This window comes from Octopus sinensis, unplaced genomic scaffold (genome assembly GCF_006345805.1).
Source record: "Octopus sinensis unplaced genomic scaffold, ASM634580v1 Contig18399, whole genome shotgun sequence".
NCBI lineage: Eukaryota > Metazoa > Mollusca > Cephalopoda > Octopoda > Octopodidae > Octopus > Octopus sinensis.
In genome coordinates, this window is record NW_021835806.1 from 387 (window position 1) to 19924 (window position 19538).

General features: G+C 35.0%; 1 protein-coding gene across 1 annotated transcript in view; it reads right to left on the minus strand.

Annotated features, from left to right (window-relative positions):
- Positions 1 to 426: 426 nt before the first annotated feature.
- LOC115231392 (E3 ubiquitin-protein ligase MIB2-like) overlaps positions 427 to 19538 on the minus strand; it is a gene marked incomplete at its 3' end in the record, with an annotated part of 34731 nt that continues 15619 nt past the window's right edge. The window contains exons 5-9 of the mRNA XM_036500064.1: positions 16776 to 16871; positions 14966 to 15061; positions 6511 to 6561; positions 4810 to 4896; positions 427 to 452 (exon numbers count right to left, since the gene is read on the minus strand). Of these exons, the coding sequence (XP_036355957.1) occupies positions 427 to 452; positions 4810 to 4896; positions 6511 to 6561; positions 14966 to 15061; positions 16776 to 16871 (356 nt within the window). The remainder of the gene's footprint in view (positions 453 to 4809; positions 4897 to 6510; positions 6562 to 14965; positions 15062 to 16775; positions 16872 to 19538) is intronic.

Here is a 19538-nt window from a genome sequence, read left to right on the forward strand (position 1 = left end):
GGATAAAGACAATGTTTAATGGATGTAGTGATAGATTTACTAGTCTTGACGAAAGACAAGTGTTCAAACTAGGAATGCATTTCCTTGTAAGTGAACCAGATAATGAGTGGCACCTGCTTGAATAACAACAACAATAACCAGTCAGTAAACGTAGTAAAATGTAAAACAAACAAAATCTTTTACTCACGTGATAAAGTATAACATATTATATATCCCCGTTCAAAAAGAGAATATTCAATCTATTGTTTCTTCTAAATTATCCATTTTACCAACCATGTTAACTTGAGTGGATAATTTATGAAATGTCAATAATATCGATCCCTTTAATTTAATTAGTTTACAGTTAAAACGTGCAATTGGAATTTAGGAATAGAACATATTCTTAATAATTCCTACGAACAAAATAGCTCAGGTAAACCTATTTACCTGCTTGTTCTGAGATTTGGGAAACACTGAAATAAATATTTCAAGGTTTTTCAAATTTATAATAAAATATTTTAAATCTAGATATTAATAATATATATTTTATTATTGTGGGACTTTCTGATCATCAATGGGCAGCCTGTGTATGGACAGCTGTGTATGCTACATAGTAGGGAAATGTATGTAGTGAACACAGAGGACGTGTAAAGGCTTGAACAAAATGGAACCAGCATGCTCCACTGGATGGTGACTGTCAGTGTGCAGGTATAAAATGCTGACACGTTTTAAGATAAAAGTCGAGAGTTATCACATGTATGTAGTACGCAAGACAGACGACTGTGCTAGTATGACCATGTGATGTGTATGAATAAGATCAGCTGTATAAAGAGCACCGATCTGTAAATGTGGAGAGAACCTCAAGAAAACTGGAAGGGAGTGTTGAGAAATGAGCTTCAGATCTTGAACCTGAGAGTCAATCGGTAGAAAAGCGGGTATCTTTAAGAGACATATGTTCCTCGACCAATGGGGGTGGATAGTATCTCAGAATAGGACGTGTCTTGGGTAGAGACCGCCCATCAAATACATTTTAGAAAGAACATCAGACGATAAATGATGAGGATGTATTCGATTGTATTGTTATATGCAGCTAGTATTTATCTTGAAAGAGAAACAGACAATGGTTTCTCAGCAGAAAACCAAAGTCATTACTTCGATAAAGACAATGCTTAGTGGATGGAACGATAAATTTAATGTTGTATCTAAGAAAAGACAACAGCAAAAATAAAAGTTTAAAACATTGTTAAAAGATATGAAGAGATAATATTTTTTAACTGCAACATCCGACATAATTCGTGATATAATAACTCAAATCTTCCTAATTTAACTAAAATATTGCACACAGTTCCTACAACACCATTTCCAAAACGCTTCCGTCCCATTAATTGTCGATAAACACAGAAATAGCTACACCAGTCGTCTCGTTAGCTGAAAACACTGATATACACCAGTTGAGCTTACTACTATAGAGAGAAATCCGTGATTATCTGGCAATGTTTAACTTGACCATTACAAAATTCGTTAACCCTAGAAGAAGTTCAGATGTACAATTACAAACTGCACGGTGGAGAGATATCATATTGTACCCTGACTGCTACCACAATCCGCCGTACACAACAAAACGCTGCATTTTAGCAGTTCCTTGTGTGATGATTAACAAAATGAAAGAATGGAATATCTGACGGGTTAGATCTGTATTTTTCACTGAGGCTATGACCAGCTACCTCTGGTTATAGATCTATTAAAGGGCTGAGTGGAAATTAAACTACACATGGTAAGATTTCTCTCTCCGACACATAATAGACATACAAAATTGAGATAAGCCCGCCCCAGCACGAATTTTATCAGAGAATGAAGTAAATAACAATCGAATAAACAAAACAGAAACGACTTTTTACTATTTTAGATAAATCAATTAATTACTGCACACCAATTTCTAATTACTGGACAACTTCAAACAATCTGACACCGTGACAGCAGGTATCCTGAAACATTGTACACTTGCACAAAACCTTATTAACTACATTTAACTGGTCATCTACATACTATTGCATAAACATATCCGAAATGATACATAATAACTGACAATTAAGCATATATAAGCATGACGCAAATATAGATCAAACTGGAAGCATTGAATCTTACGTTTGCCAAGAAGTTTCGAATACTCTCTTTCTTTTAACCCATTCCCATGTTTTCGTTTTCATCTTAATGTCCTTACAATGATTGGACAAACAGGCAGCGCACCAGTGTCGAAACTTTTATAAGTTTTTCCCTAAACGTATGCATAGTTTCTCCTGCTACTTTGAACTTCACTTTGTTCTGCTGATCTTCCACAAATAACAGATTGTATTATTTATTTGCTTCAAGTCAAATTCTTCACAAAGTAATCAGTCCACCCAGGCTATCCAGAAATATTTGCATAACATTTTGGTCTCTACATAGTATTTTTATGTCATCCATGAATGTCTTGTCTGGTGCTTTCACTTGGGTCATTTCTTTTGAGCAGACTACTGATCTAAGTAACATCTCGAAACTGAAGGATTAATATTGTGCACCCTGCTCCAATTCCGATGACAGTCCCTGTAAAATGGTTTGTAATGAGCTGCCTTTTGAAATTGTTATAACAGCTCATCATCAGACCTTAAAATTGCCCCAGTATGTAAAAGAAGTTCATTGATTTCATCAATAAATTGTATGGTCCACAACCATATGCTTTAGAGCGATCGAGCCATACAACATTCCAATTACTTCAATTCTTCTTTTTGTGTTGATCCCAGTTTGACATTTCATGTCCTACAAACCAAGAAAGTCAGGGATTTCCAGTCCTCTGCACACTTTCCATCACATATCAATTATTTTGTAGGTGTATAGGTGATCTCTTAGCATGTACATCCACGTAAAGCTTGTCATTAAGGATTGAAACTAATTTCAATTGGCCAATTGATTGTGATTCAGATTCCTTTCAAAAGTGAACTCTTTCTGCCTTATATCAGTCATAAATCCCTTCAATTTTATACCACAAACCCTTACTATTATATAATGCTTATATAATGCAGTTTTTGCTCTTGCCTCCTTCTTGCTGCAATCTCTCAGTTAAAAGTTTAATTCCTGACTTTCTTTGAGAATTTATTAGAAAGACATCAACGTTTCTTTTGCTTGTACCACAATAAGATGCACCTAGGACACTTTATCAAGTGCTTTTAGGCAAGTATACCCTCATATAAAACCTAGAATGGTTAATTGAGATGTGTCTTCTATCCGTTCATGACGTGGGAGCCTGGAAATCAGACGATATAGGATGAAGAGATTGTCAATTATTGTATAGTATCTTGCAACCAGTTTCTGTTTCGAAGTAAGAAATATAGACAACAACTATCACAGAAGTAAGTTGGATAAGGGCAATGTGTAGCGTATGTAATAAAATATCTGTGAAATAAAACAGACTGCTTATACTTGAAATACCTTTCAAAGTACTTTTTTAGAAATATCAGCCAAAATAACAACATTAATCTATCAGCAAACATAATATAAAATGTAAAACAAAGAGAAATGTCATTAACACGAATGTTTATCGCTAAACAACTACAAATATTAGTTTTCTCTTCCAAAGTAAAATATTAAATCTATTGTCTTCGAAGTTATCCCTTTTACAAACCATGCTCACCACATCGGATATTTTGTGAAATTACAATAATATCGATATGTTTTATTGGGTAAACTGGCAATATGACCATTCCGAAATATAATAATATCTGTTTCAACACACGACTTCACATAAAAAATCTTGCACAACAAATATTTAATAGAATTATTATGCATCAAACTTTTCAAATGCAAAATTTGGATTGGAAGATGTTGTCAGTCATTCAGTAAAGTTAAAATTTACAGTAATCGATAAGGTAATGATATTTTATACTCATCATCAAATGATTCTGTTTCAAGCATAGGAAAGTTTGGAGACAGTGTTGTTTGCGACTATGTGTCGGAAAAATATATTTTCAATCAAGTTTTACATTTTACACTATAATATGATTATATCTATCAATCAAAAATATTCCATTACCGTAAGATATCTTTATTTTTAATGGTCAACGGCTGACCACTATGCTTTTGGTCAGCACGCTTTACAGATTCAATATAACAAAACTCTTTATTAAGAGCCACCAAAATATTAACTAATTTCGTTCTGAAGAAGAACTGACTTGGACAGTGACAACTCATCTAGTCCATAGGAGCCTGGAAATCTGACGATAAATGTCGGGGTTGTTGCCTGTGATTCACTTGCATCGTGCAACCTGTATCTTTCATGAAGTAAGAAGGCAGATACCGATTATCACAGTAGCAAAGAAATGTTTTCTATTCGGGAAAAGACAATGTGTAGTGGATGTAATAATAAAATCTACCAGTGTAACAAAACAGAGAGTTTACACTTGGAACGCATTTCATTGCAATTCTTCTAGATTATGAGAAGCATCCGTTTAAATAGCAACAATAACAATAATAACCTTGAAGTAAACATGATAAAAAGTGTGACAAAAACAGCTGTCATTAACTCTAAATTTATATTCCTAAACAAATTAGCTTAGTTCTCTCTTTCTCAAAACTATACAAAATATATTCCCGTTTCAATTTTCCATTTTACAAACCACTCTAACCTCGTTGGATATTTTGTGAACTTTCAGTAATATCGATATATTGAATAGAATTATTATACAACATTTCGAATCTAATTAGGATAGAATCTGTACTCAGTCGTTCTAAAATACAAAAGCTCGGGAGAAGGTGAAATGTATAGAAATCGGTAAATTAATATCATTTCATACTTACAATCATTCTCTGATTGGTCTACTCCAGAATACGATTTAAAACCGGAATCGGTACTGGCTCCCGATACCATACTTCCTGTTGAATGTTCTGAAATGAATATTTTCAAGATTTGCGTTGTATAGGATGATGTGCTTATCTTTGTTAATAATCTATATTTCACAATTGTGACATATTTCTATTTTCAATTGTCAGCGACTGACCACTATGCTTTTGGTCAGCACGTTTTACAGTTTCAATATAACAAAACTCTATATTAAGAGCAACCAAAATATTAACTAATTTCCTATCTATACTCTTTGTATTCAGATATCAAATATAATTCAACAATATTGTAATTATTTAATTTCATTGTCTCTTTATAACAGAATTTTGCTTTTAGTTTTCTCTTTCCTTCCGTATTTCTCTGATTCTCAGGGTGTTTAAGGCACATGTATAAAGAGAAGATAACTCAACTACTGAAAAACACTGCTATAAAGAGATAATTACGTGAAGTAATTGCAATATTGTTAAATTATGTTGGATGTCACAATACATTGCGTTGATATATGAAGGTTGGTCTCAAAACGAAGCCGGATTGGACCAATCGCATAAACCTCTTCAACTACACCTATTTACCTGCAATTTACAACAGGTGTGAAAGCTGGTACACGACGAAGTGGGAGGGTGTGAGTCTGATAATGGCCCAAAACACAATCGAAAAATCGAGGTTTGGGAGTGTTGCTAAATTTGCACATCAAGAGTGAGGCGATCAGAGAGAAATCCGGTGTGAGAGACATCATCACTAAAAACTTATGCCAAAATTTCAGATAGGACAGGTAGCCAGCTCCCTGAAAATATTTAGAGATGCACAGTTGTTGAGAGTTATATACACGAGCAGAGGAGGTCACTGAGAGCGAATCCAAAAGTGAGTATTTGACGAAATACGACATCCTACGTAGGTGAGAAGGTCAAGATGAAGACAGAAGTGGAGGGTGCACTGTGATCTCTGGTGTCGTCAATACACTCAGTCAGTCGATCATGGTCAAGGTGGTATTTCTGTCACATCTATGACATAGCGTTTTCACCTCTACCATAGTAAACCTCACGAACCAAACTTCTCGTTTTCTGCTCAACTCAAATGCCAAGCAAGTGGATAACCATATATCGATCTTCAAAAACTGGTTGCACCACTTATAGTTAGAAAAAAAGCACCAGCTCTCTCTGTGAAACATTGATTCTGGAAATTTTTGATTTTAACTGCCCACATCAACCTGCGTAGTTGTGACGCATCTATGACATGGCGTTTTCACATCTACAGTAGAACTCACTAATCAAACAATCTTATAATTTTCTGCTCACTTCCAGTGTCAACAAAGTTAATCATCAAATATCTATCTTCAAATTCATTTCACTTTAGACTACAAACACCTACTCTCTCTGTGAAACATTGCTGCTGGTAATCTTTAATTTTAACTGCCCACATCTACGTTCACCAGAATGTCATCTCATGTAGAAAATATTTGAAGACCCCTGAATGAAATAGATTTCATCCCAAGTGAGTAATGATTAATTCTACACAGGCGTAGAGGAAAGAAATATCAGATGTCCCCCAAAACTGTGAACACCTAATGTACTTCATACAAGGTCATGGTAAATTTACTATCAGTGAAATATGACAGAATCTTTATGGAAATCGATGAGGTAATATAATTTTAAACTCACCATATTGTTTTGAACTGAGTTGGGTCCTTTTGGCAAAATCTCTTCCATAATCTGAAATGAATATTTTCACGTATTACATTTTATTGTATGATTTGGTTATATTTCTTAATCTGTATTTTGGTATTCTTCGACATTTATATCTTAAATGGTCAACGGATGATCACTATATCTTTGGTGAGTAACTCATACTGTTTAACACAATATTTAGAGCCTTCAAAATATGCGCAAATTTCCTATCTATCCCCTCTGTATTCAGATATCCAGCATAATTTAACAAGATTGAAATTATTTAATTACCTCTTTAGAACAGTATTCTTCCTCTATGCCTTTCCTTTCATATCTCTCTGTATTTGAGCGAGTTTAATGTACAGATATAAGAGAGGAAAACTAAACTAATGAGAAACAGTGTTATAAAGAGATAATTACGTGAAGTAATTACAATATTGTTAAATTATGTCGGATGTCACATTACAGTGCGGTGATATATATATATCAGTAATCAAGCGATCAGAGAGAATTCTGAGCGACATCATCACCAAATGCAGATGGAAGAAGTGTTGTATTACTCTTGAATAGTGTCCTGATGTCATATGGGCCGCATATCTTTTGTATCTTTTCGGAGAGGCCTTTCACATAAGGTAGACAGACTGTGGACAGTTTATTGGTTTCATCCTCTCTTTTCTTCATAATTGGAGTGGATAGTATGTTTTTGGGTAGTTGTTGCTTAATAGATTGTTACTTAGCGTGATCATTTCTTCGTTGTGGGTTTCACGATCGCTACTTATATTCTTTACTCGATGTTTTAGGCACTGAGCAATCCCTCTCTTTACACTGTAAGGATGGTGGGAAATGAAGTTGATGTATCGTCCGGTAAAGGTCGGCTTGCGGTATACGGATGTTCTGAATCCATACTTGGTGCGTGTTATTAATACCTCCAGGTTCGAAATTTCCTCAAGACACCTGATGAAGGCTGGAGGGTATATCAGCCTAAACGTTGTGTTAACAACAAACAAGATGAGTTCTCATCTTTTAAATATCGAACTAGGCTCTCTAAAATGCCTTGTATCCTTTCTTCCTTCAATACGTGTGTCATTTCTTTGAATGCATTGGCTTGCTTTGCATCATACAGTCAGTATCTATATTTATGAATGGGAAAGTGGCGATGGTAGTCTGTGCAACAGACGAAAATCTTCCACTTGGATAAAGACAATGTTTAATGGATGTAATGATAGATTTACAAGTCTTGAAGAAAGACAAGTATTCAAACTCGGAATGCATTTCCTTGTACGTGAACAAGATAATGAGTGGCACCTGCTTGAATAACAACAACAATAACCAGTCAGTAAACGTAGTAAAATGTAAAGCAAGCAAAATATTTAACTCACCTGAAAAAGAATAACATATTATATATCCCCGTTCAAAAAGAGAATATTCAATCTATTGTTTCTTCTAAATTATCCATTTTACCAACCATGTTAACTTGAGTGGATAATTTATGAAATGTCAGTAATATCGATCCCTTTAATATAATCAGTTTACAGCTAAAACATGCAATTGAAATTTATGAATAGAACACATTCTTAATAATTGTGACAAACAAAATAGCTCAGGTAAACCTATTTACCTGCTTGCTCTGAGACTTGGGAAACTCTGAAATAAATATTTCAAGGTTTTTAAAATTTATTATAAAATATTTTAAATCTAGATATTAATAATATATATTTTATTATTGTGGGACTTTCTGATCACCAATGGGCAGCCTGTGTATGAACAGCTGTGTAAGCTACATAGTAGTGAAATGTATGTAGTGAACACAGAAGACGTTTAAAGGCGTGAACAAAATGGAACCAGCACGCTCCACTGGATGGTGACTGTCAGCGTGCAGGTATAAAATGCTGACACGTTTTAAGATAAAAGTCGAGAGTTATCACATGTATGTAGTACGCAAGACAGACGACTGTGCTAGTATGGCCATGTGATATGTATGAATAAGATCAGCTGTATAAAGAGCACCGATCTGTAAATGTGGAGAGAACCTCAAGAAAAATGGAAGGAAGTGTTGAGAAATGAGCTTCAGATCTTGAACCTGAGAGTCAATCGGTAGAAAAGCGGGTATCTTTAAGAGACATATGTCCCTCAACCAATGGGGGTGGATAGTATCTCAGAATAGGACGTGTCTTGTGTAGAGACCGCCCATCCAATGCATTTTAGACAGAAAATCAGACGATAAATGATGAGGATGTATTCGATTGTATTGTTATATGCAGCTAGTATTTATCTTCAAAGAGAAAGAGACAATGGTTTCTCAGCAGAAAACCAAAGTCATTACTTCGATAAAGACAATGCTTAGTGGATGGAACGATAAATTTAATGTTGTATCTAAGAAAAGACAACAGCAAAAATAAAAGTTTAAAACATTGTTAAAAGATATGAAGAGATAATATTTTTTAACAGCAACATCCGACATAATTCGTGATATAACAACTCAAATCTTCCTAATTTAACTAAAATATTGCACACAGTTCCTACAACACCATTTCCAAAACGCTTCCGTCCCATTAATTGTCGATAAACACAGAAATAGCTACACCAGTCGTCCCGCAAGCTGAAAACACTGATATACACCAGTGGAGCTTAGTACTATAGAGAGAAATCCGTGATTATCTGGCAATGTTTAATTTGACCATTACAAAAGTCGTTAACACTAGAAGGAGTTCAGATGTACAATTACAAACTGCACGGTGGAGAGATATCATATTCTACCCTGACTGCTACCACAATCCGCCGTACACAACAAAACGAGACATTTTAGCAGTTCCTTGTGTGATGATTAACAAAATGAAAGAATGGAATATCTGACGGGTTAGATCTGTATTTTTCACTGAGGCTATGACCAGCTACCTCTGGTTATAGATCTATTAAAGGGCTGAGTAGAAATTAAACTACTTGTGGTAAGAATTCTCTCTCCGACACAAAATAGACATACAAAATTGAGATAAGCCCGCCCCAGCACCAATTTTATCAGAGAATTATGTAAATAACTATCGAATAAACAAAACAGAAACGACTTTTTACTATTTTAGATAAATCAATTTCTGCACACCAATTTCTAATTGCTGGACTAACTTCAAACAATCTGACACCGCGACATCAAGTATCCTGAAACATTGTACACTTGCACAAAACCTTATTAACTACATTTTACTGGTCATCTACATACTATTGCATAAACATATCCGAAATGATACATAATAACTGACAATCAAGCATATATAAGCATGACGCAAATATAGATCAAACTGGAAGCATTGAATCTTACGTTTGCCAGCAAGTTTCGAATATTCTCTTTCTTTTAACCCATTCCCATGTTTTCGTTTTCATCTTAATGCCCTTACAATTATTGGACAAAGAGGCAGCGCAACACTGTCTGAAACTTTTATAAGTTTTTCCCTGAATGTATGCATGTATGCGGTGCCTCAGCATGGCCACAGCTCATGAGCTGAAACTAGAATCAATCAATCAATCAATCATAGTTTCTCCAGCTACTTTGAACTTCACTTTGTTCTGCTGATCTTCCACAAATAACAGATTGTATTATTTATTTGCTTCAAGTCAAATTCTTGACAAAGTAATCAGTCCACCCAGGCTATCCAGAAATATTTGCATAACATTTTGGTCTCTACATAGTATTTTTATGTCATCCATGAATGTCTTGTCTTGTTCTTTCACTTGGGTCATTTCTTCTGAGCAGACTACTGATCTAGGTAACATCTCGAAACTGAAGGATTAATATTGTGCACCCTGCTCCAATTCCGATGACAGTCCCTGTAAAATGGTTTGTAATGAGCTGCCTTTTGAAATTGTTATACCAGCTCATCATCAGACCTTCACACTGCCCCAGTATGTCAAAGAAGTTCATTGATTTCATCAATAAATTGTATGGTACCCAACCATATGCTTTAGAGCGATCAAGGCATACAACATTCCAATTACTTCAATTCTTCTTTGTGTGTTGATCCCAGTTTGACATCTCATGTCCTTCAAACCAAGAAAGTCAGCGGATTCCAGTCATCTGCACACTTTCCATCACATATCAATTATTTTGTAGTTGTATAGATGATCTCTTAGCATGTACATCCACGTAAAGCATGTCATTAAGGATTGAAACTAATTTCAATTGGCCAAATAATTGTGATTCAGATTCCTTTCATAAGTGAACTCTTTCTGCCTTATATCAGTCATAAATCCCTTCAATTTTATACTACAAACCCTTACTATTATATAATGCTTATATAATGCAGTTTTTGCTCTTGCCTCCTTCTTGCTGCAATCTCTCAGTTAAAAGTTTAATTCCTGACTTTCTTAGAGGTTTTATTAGAAAGACATCAACGTTTCTTTTGCTTGTACCACAATAAAATGCACCTAGGACACTTTATCAAATGGTTTGTTTTAGGAAATTATACCCTCATATAAAACCTAGAATGGATAACTGAGATTCGTCTGCTATCCGATCAAGAGGTGGGAGCATGGAAATCAGACGTTAAAGGATGAAGAGATAGTCAATTATTGTATAGTATCTTGCAACCAGTATCTGTTTTGAAGTAAGAAATATAGACAACAACTATCACAGAAGTAAGTTGGATAAGGGCAATGTTTCGCGTATGTAATGAAATATCTGTGAAATAAATCAGACTGCTTATACTTGAAATACATTTCAAAGTACTTTTTTAGAAATATCAGCCAAAATAACAATATTAATCTATCAGCAAACATAATATAAAATGTAAAACAAAGAGAAATGTCATTAACACGAATGTTTATCGCTAAACAACTACAAATATTAGTTTTCTCTTCCAAAGTGAAATATAAAATCTATTGTCTTCCAAGTTATCCATTTTACAAACCATGCTCACCACATCGGATATTTTGTGAAATTACAATAATATCGATATGTTTTATTGGCTAAACTGGCAAAATGACCATTCCGAAATATAATAATATCTGTTTCAACACACGACTTCACATAAAAAAATCTTGCACAACAAATATTTAATAGAATTATTATGCATCAAACTTTTCAAATGCAAAATGTGGATTGGAAGATGTTGTCAGTCATTCAGTAAAGTTAAAATTTACAGTAATCGATAAGGTAATGATATTTTATACTCATGATCAAATGATTCTGTTTCAAGCATAGGAAAGTTTGGAGACAGTATTGTTTGCGACTATGTGTCGGAAAAATATATTTTCAAGTTTTACATTTTACACTATAATGTGATTATATCTATTAATCAAAAATATTCCATTACCGTAAGATATCTTTATGTTCAATTGTCAACGGCTGACCACTATGCTTTTGGTCAGCACGCTTTACAGATTCATTACAACAAAACTCTATATTAAGATCCACCAAAATATTAACTAATTTCCTATCTTTACTCTCTGTATTCAGACATCAAATATAATTTAACAATATTGTAATTATTTAATTTCATTGTCTCTTTATAACAATATTTTGCTTTTAGTTTTCTCTTCCTTCCGTATTTCTCTGATTTTCAGGGAGTTTAAGGCACAGGTATAAAGAGAGGATAACTCAACTACTGAAAAACAGTGCTATAAAGAGATAATTACGTGAAGTATTTGCAATATTTTTCAATTATGTTGGATGTCACAGTACATTGCATAGATATGTGAAAGTTGGTCTCAAAACGAAGCTGGATTCGACCAATCGCATAAATCTCTTCAACGACACCTATTTACCTGCAATTTACAACAGGTGTGAAAGCTGGTACACAATGAAGAGGGAGGAAGTGAGTCTGATAATGGCCCAAAGCACATTCGAAAAATCGAGGTTATGGAATGTTGCTAAATTTGCACATCAGGAGTGAGGCGATCATAGAGAAATCAGGTGTGAGAGACATCATCACTAAAAACTTATGCCAAAATTTCAGATGGGACAGGTAGCCAGCTCACTGAAATTATTTAGGGATGCACAGTTGTTGAGAGTTATATACGCGAGCAGAGGAGGTCACTGAGAGCGAATCCAAAAGTGAGTGTTTGATGAAATACGACATGCTACGTAGGTGAGAAGGTCAAGATGAAGACAGAAGTGGAGGATGCACTGTGTTCTCTGGTGTCGTCAATACACTCAGTCAGTCGACCATGGTCAAGGTGGTATTTCTGTCACATCTATGACATAGCGTTTTCACATCTACAGTAGAACTCACTAATCAAACATTCTTATAATTTTCTGCTCACTTCCAATGTCAACAAGGTTAATCATCAAATATCGATCTTCAAATACATTTCACACCACTTCATTTTAGACAACTAGCACCTACTCTCTGCGTGAAACATTGCTGCTGGTAATCTTTAAGTTTAACCGCTCTCACCAACGTTCGCCAGAATGTCTTCTGATACAGAAGATGTGTGAAACCTCCTTACGGAAACAGTTTTCTTTCCAGATGAGTAATAATTTATTCTACTAAGTTGTTGGCGAAATTGGTATCAGGTACCCCAAAACAACACCGCCGTTTATCTACACATCATTGCATAAAATGCATCCGAAATGGTACATAATAGAACTGATTCTCAAAAATACATACGCAAGCCATGCTAGAAACATCATATACTATATTTACTTTGAGGTTTTCACAATCTATTGCTTATAAACCATTATCGATTTTTACCATGATCTCAATATCTCTATTCTTACTAGACAATAGGGAAGCCTACCAGCATACGAAATACTTACAAATTTGTCATTAAAATATGTCATGGTTTCTCTTGATACGTTGTATATCACTTGTTTCTGCTGCCCTTTGACAATTAAAAAACCGTATTATTTATTTGCATTAAGTCTTAATCTCGACCAAGGATTAAATCCATTCCGGTTGTCCAAAACTATTAGCATATTCTTTTGATCTCTTTCCCTTATTTGTATGTCATCGATGATGTTTCTCTTCCAGCTATCTGCTGAGCAGTCTGCTGATCTGAGTAACATCTCATTAACAAAGACTGACATTTTGCATCCTACTCTAGTTTCACGCCAATCCTACTCTCTGTATAATATGTGTGTAACGAATAGCATTTGGAAATTGTTAAACCAACTCTTCGTCATATTTTTAAAATCCTCCAGTATGTAAACGAAGGCCATTGCTTTTCTCGATGGCTTATGTTGTTCACATCCCTAAGCATTGGACTGATCCAACGATACAACATTCAAATCACTTCTATTTTTCTATGTATGTTGGTCCCACTTTTACAAGGCATGTCCCAAACACTCAGGATGTCAACGGATTCTTTTGCAGTCACACTTTCAGTCTCATTAGAGTTATTTTGTCGATGTGTAGTTGATCTCTGACCATGGAAATCTTAGCAATCAGAATTGCAATCGGTGCCAACTTGCGAATTAGTTTCGCTTTAGCTTAAATTGTACGCAAAATCTTTCTCTCTTCCTCCAGCCATCAATCACACCAACTTTATACCCGAAAGTTCCACCATTATGTGATGCCTACAACAAAACCTTGTACAAGACTTGAAACTTTCTAATGTACAGCCTCACCTTGCCTTATACCCAAAGATAACTACTTCTTTCTTGCTGCAATCCTCAAGCTCAAATTCTTCGTTCCTGATTTTGTTGGACATTTTCTTAGAGAGACGATAATATTTCACATGCTTTGCAACAATAAAATGCACCTAGAACCCTTTACAAGGTGGTTGGTGTCAGGAATGGCATAGCACTACATGAAAGCAGTGATGTTTAAGTGAGATATGTTCCTCTACGAATGAAGAAGGGAAGTAGTTCTGAAGAAGAACTGACTTGGACAGCGACAACTCATCTAGTCCATAGGAGCCTGGAAATCTGACGAGAAATGTCGGGGTTGTTGCCTGTGATTCACTTGCATCGTGCAACCTGTATCTTTCATGAAGTAAGAAAGGCAGATACCGATTATCACAGTAGCAAAGAAATGTTTTCTATTCGGGAAAAGACAATGTGTAGTGGATGTAATAATGAAATTACTACCAGTGTAACATAACAGAGAGTTTACACTTGGAACGCATTTCATTGTAATTCTTCTAGATTATGAGAAGCATCCGTTTAAATAACAACAACAAACAATAATAACCTGAAGTAAACATGGTAAAAAATGTGACAAAAACAGCTGTCATTAACTCTAAATTTATATTCCTAAAAACAAATTAGCTTAGTTCTATCTTTCTCAAAACTATACAAAATATATTCCCGTTTCAATTTTCCATGTTAAAACCACTCTAACTTCGTTGGATATTTTGTGAAATTTCAATAATATCGATATATTGAATAGAATTATTATACAACAAACCTTTCGAATCTAATTAGGGATAGAATCTGTACTCAGTCGTTCTAACATACAAAGCTCGAGATAAATTGAAATGTATAGAAATCGGTAACTTAATATTATTTCATACTTACATCCTTCCTCTGATTCATCTACTCCAGAAGATGATTGTAAACCGGAATCGGTACTGGCTCCGGGTACTATACTTGCTGTTGAATGTTCTGAAATGAATATTTTCAAGATTTGCGTTGTATAGCATGATGTGCTTATCTTTGTTAATAATCTATATTTCACTATTGTGACTTATTTCTATTGTCAATGGCTATATAAAGGGCCACCAAAATATTAACTAATTTCCTCTCTTTACTCTCTGTATTCAGATATCAAATATAATTTAACAATATTGTAATTATTTAATTTCATTGTCTCTTTATAACAATATTTTGCTTTTAGTTTTCTCTTTCCTTCCGTATTTCTCTGATTTTCAGGGAGTTTAAGGCACAGGTATAAAAAGAGGATAACTCAACTACTGAAAAACATTGCTATAAATAGATAATTACGTGAAGTAATTGCAATATTGTTAATTATGTTGGATGTCACAATACATTGCATTGATATATGAAAGTTGGTCTCAAAAAAGTCGGATTGAACCAATCACATAAACCTCTTCAACAACACCTATTTACCGCAATTTACAACAGGTGTGAAAGCTGGTACACAACGAAGATGGAGGATGTGAGTCTGATAATGGCCCAAAGCACAATCGAAAAATCGAGGTTTGGGAGTGTTGCTAAATTTGCACATCAAGAGTGAGGCGATCAGAGGGAAATCAGGTGTGAGAGACTCATCACAAAACTTATGACAAAATTTCAGATGGGACAGGTAACCAGCTCACTGAAAATATTTAGAGATGCACAGTTGTTGAGAGTTATATACACGAGCAGAGGAGGTCACTGAGAGCGAATCCAAAAGTGAGTGTTTGACGAAATACGACATGCGACATAGGTGAGAAGGTCAAGATGAAGACAGAAGTGGAGGGTGCACTGTAAACTCTGGTGACTTCAATACACTCAGTCAGTCGATCATGGTCAAGGTGGTATTTTGTCACATTTATGACATAACGTTTTCACCTCTACCGTAGTAAACCTCACAAACCAAACTTCTCGTTTTCTGCTCAACTCCAATGTCAAGCAAGTGGATACCATATATCTATCTACAAAAACTGGTCACACCACTTACCGTTAGACAGAAAGTACCTGCTCTCTGTGAAATATTGCTTCTGGTAATCTTTGATTTTAACTGCCCACATCAACGTGCGTATTTGTGACGCATCTATGACATGGCGTTTTCACATCTACAGTAGAACTCACTAATCAAACAATCTTATAATTTTCTGCTCACTTCCAGTGTCAACAAGGTTAATCATCAAATATCTATCTTCAAATTCCTTTCACTTTAGATACAAACACCTACTCGCCGTGTGAAACATTGCTGCTGGTAATCTTTAATTTTAACTGCCCACATCTACGTTCACCAGAATGTCATCTCATGTAGAAAATATTTGAAGACACCTTAATGACATAGATTTCATCCTAAGTGAGTAATGATTAATTCTACACAGGTGTAGAGGAAAGAAATATCAGATGTCACATCAGATGTCATTAACTCTAAATTTATATTCCTAAACAAATTAGCTTAGTTCTCTTTCTTAAAACTATACTAAATATATTCCCGTTTCAATTTTTCATTTTACAAACCACGCTATCCTCGTTGTATATTTTGTGAAATTTCTGTAATATCGATATATTGAATAGAATTATTATACAACAAAACTTTCGAATCTAATTAAGGAATAGAATCTGTACTCAGTCGTTCTAACATACAAAAGCTCGGGAGAAGGTGAAATGTATAGAAATCGGTAACTTGAAATTATTTCATACTTACTATCTTCCTCTGATTCATCTTCTCCAGAAGGTAAACTTAAACGGTGACTGATACTGGCTCTTTGAAATATACTTCGTGTCAGAATATCTGAAATGACTATTTTCAAGAGTTGCGTTGTATAGCATGATGTGCTTATCTTTGTTAATAATCTATATTTCACTATTGTGACATATTCCTATTGTCAATGGTCAACGGCTGACCACTATGCTTTTGGTCAGCACGTTTTACAGTTTCAATATAACAAAACTCTATATTAAGAGCCACCAAAATATTAACTAATTTCCTATCTATACTCTCTGTATTCAGACATCAAATATAATTCAACAATATTGTAATTATTTAATTTCATTGTCTCTTTATAAGAATATTTTGCTTTTAGTTTTCTCTTTCCTTCCGTATTTCTCTGATTTTCAGGGAGTTTAAGGCACAGGTATAAAGAGAGGATAACTCAACTACTGAAAAACATTGCTATAAAGAGATAATTACGTGAAGTAATTGCAATATTGTTAAATTATGTTGGATGTCACAATACATTGCGTTGATATATGAAAGTTGGTCTCAAAACGAAGTCGGATTGGACCAACCACATAAACCTCTTCAACAACACCTATTTACCGGCAATTTACAACAGGTTTGAAAGCTGTACACAACGAAGATGGAGGATGTGAGTCTGATAATGGCCCAAAGCACATTCGAAAAATCGAGGTTTGGGAGTGTTGCTAAATTTGCACATCAAGAGTGAGGCGATCAGAGGGAAATCAGGTGTGAGAGACATCATCACTAAAAACTTATGACAAAATTTCAGATGGGACAGGTAACCAGCTCACTGAAAATATTAAGAGATGCTCAGTTGTTGAGAGTTATATACGCGAGCAGAGGAGGTCACTGAGAGCGAATCCAAAAGTGAGTGTTTGACGAAATACGACATGCTACGTAGGTGAGAAGGTCAAGATGAAGACAGAAGTGGAGGGTGCACTGTGATCTCTGGTGTCGTCAATACACTCAGTCAGTCGATCATGGTCAAGGTGGTATTTCTGTCACATCTATGACATAGCGTTTTCACCTCTACCGTAGTAAACGTCACGAACCAAACTTCTCGTTTTCTGCTCAACTCCAATGTCAAGCAAGTGGATAACCATATATCTATCTACAAAAACTGGTCACACCACTTACCGTTAGACAGAAAGTACCTGCTCTCTGTGAAATATTGCTTCTGGTAATCTTTGATTTTAACTGCCCACATCAACCTGCGTATTTGTGACGCATCTATGACATGGCGTTTTCACATCTACAGTAGAACTCACTAATCAAACAATCTTATAATTTTCTGCTCACTTCCAGTGTCAACAAGGTTAATCATCAAATATCTGTCTTCAAATTCCTTTCACTTTAGATACAAACACCTACTCGCTGTGTGAACATTGCTGCTGGTAATCTTTAATTCTAACTGCCCACATCTACGTTCACCAGAATGTCATCTCATGTAGAAAAATTTTGAAGACCCCTGAATGACATAGATTTCATCCCAAGTGAGGAATAATTAATTCTACACAGGTCTAGGAGAAAGAAATATCAGATGTCCCCCAAACTGTTACCACCTAATTTACTTCATATAAGCTCATGGTAAATTTACTATCAGTGAAATATGACAGAATCTTTATGGAAATCGATGAGGTAATATAATTAAAAACTCACCATAATGACTTAAACTGTGTTCGGTCCTTTTGGGGAAATCTCTTCCATAATCTGAAATGAATATTTTCACGTATTACATTTTATTGTATGATTTGGTTATATTTCTTAATCTATATTTTGATATTCTTCGACATTTATATCTTAAATGGTCAACGGATGACCACTATATCTTTGGTGAGCAACTCATACTGTTTAACACATTAATTAGAGCCTTCAAAATATGCGCAGATTTCCTATCTATCCTCTCTGTATTCAGATATCCAGCATGTTTTAACAAGATTGAAATTATTTAATTACCTCTTTATAACAGTATTCTTCCTCTATGCCTTTCCTTTCGTATCTCTCTGCATTTGAGTGAGTTTAAGGTACAGATATAAGAGAGGAAAACTAAACTAATGAGAAACAGTGTTATAAAGAGATAATTACGTGAAGTAATTGCAATATTGTTTAATTATGTCGGATGTCACATTACAGTGCGGTGATATATATCCGTAATCAAGCGATCAGAGAGAATTCTGGTGTGAGCGACATCATCACCAAATGCGGAAGGAAGAAGTGTGGTTTTACTCTTGAATAGTGTCCCGATGTCATATGGGCCGCATATCTTTTGTATCTTTTCGGAGAGGCCTTTCACATAAGGTAGACAGACTGTGGACAGTTTATTGGTTTCATCCTCTCTTTTCTTCATAATTGGAGTGGATAGTATGTTTTTGGGTAGTTGTTGCTTAATAGATTGTTACTTAGCGTGATCATTTCTTCGTTGTGGGTTTCACGATCGCTACTTATATTCTTTACTCGATGTTTTAGGCACTGAGCAATCCCTCTCTTTACACTGTAAGGATGGTGGGAAATGAAGTTGATGTATCGTCCGGTAAAGGTCGGCTTGCGGTATACGGATGTTCTGAATCCATACTTGGTGCGTGTTATTAATACCTCCAGGTTCGAAATTTCCTCAAGACACCTGATGAAGGCTGGAGGGTATATCAGCCTAAACGTTGTGTTAACAACAAACAAGATGAGTTCTCGTCTCTTAAATATTGAACTAGGCTATCTAAAATGTTCAGTATC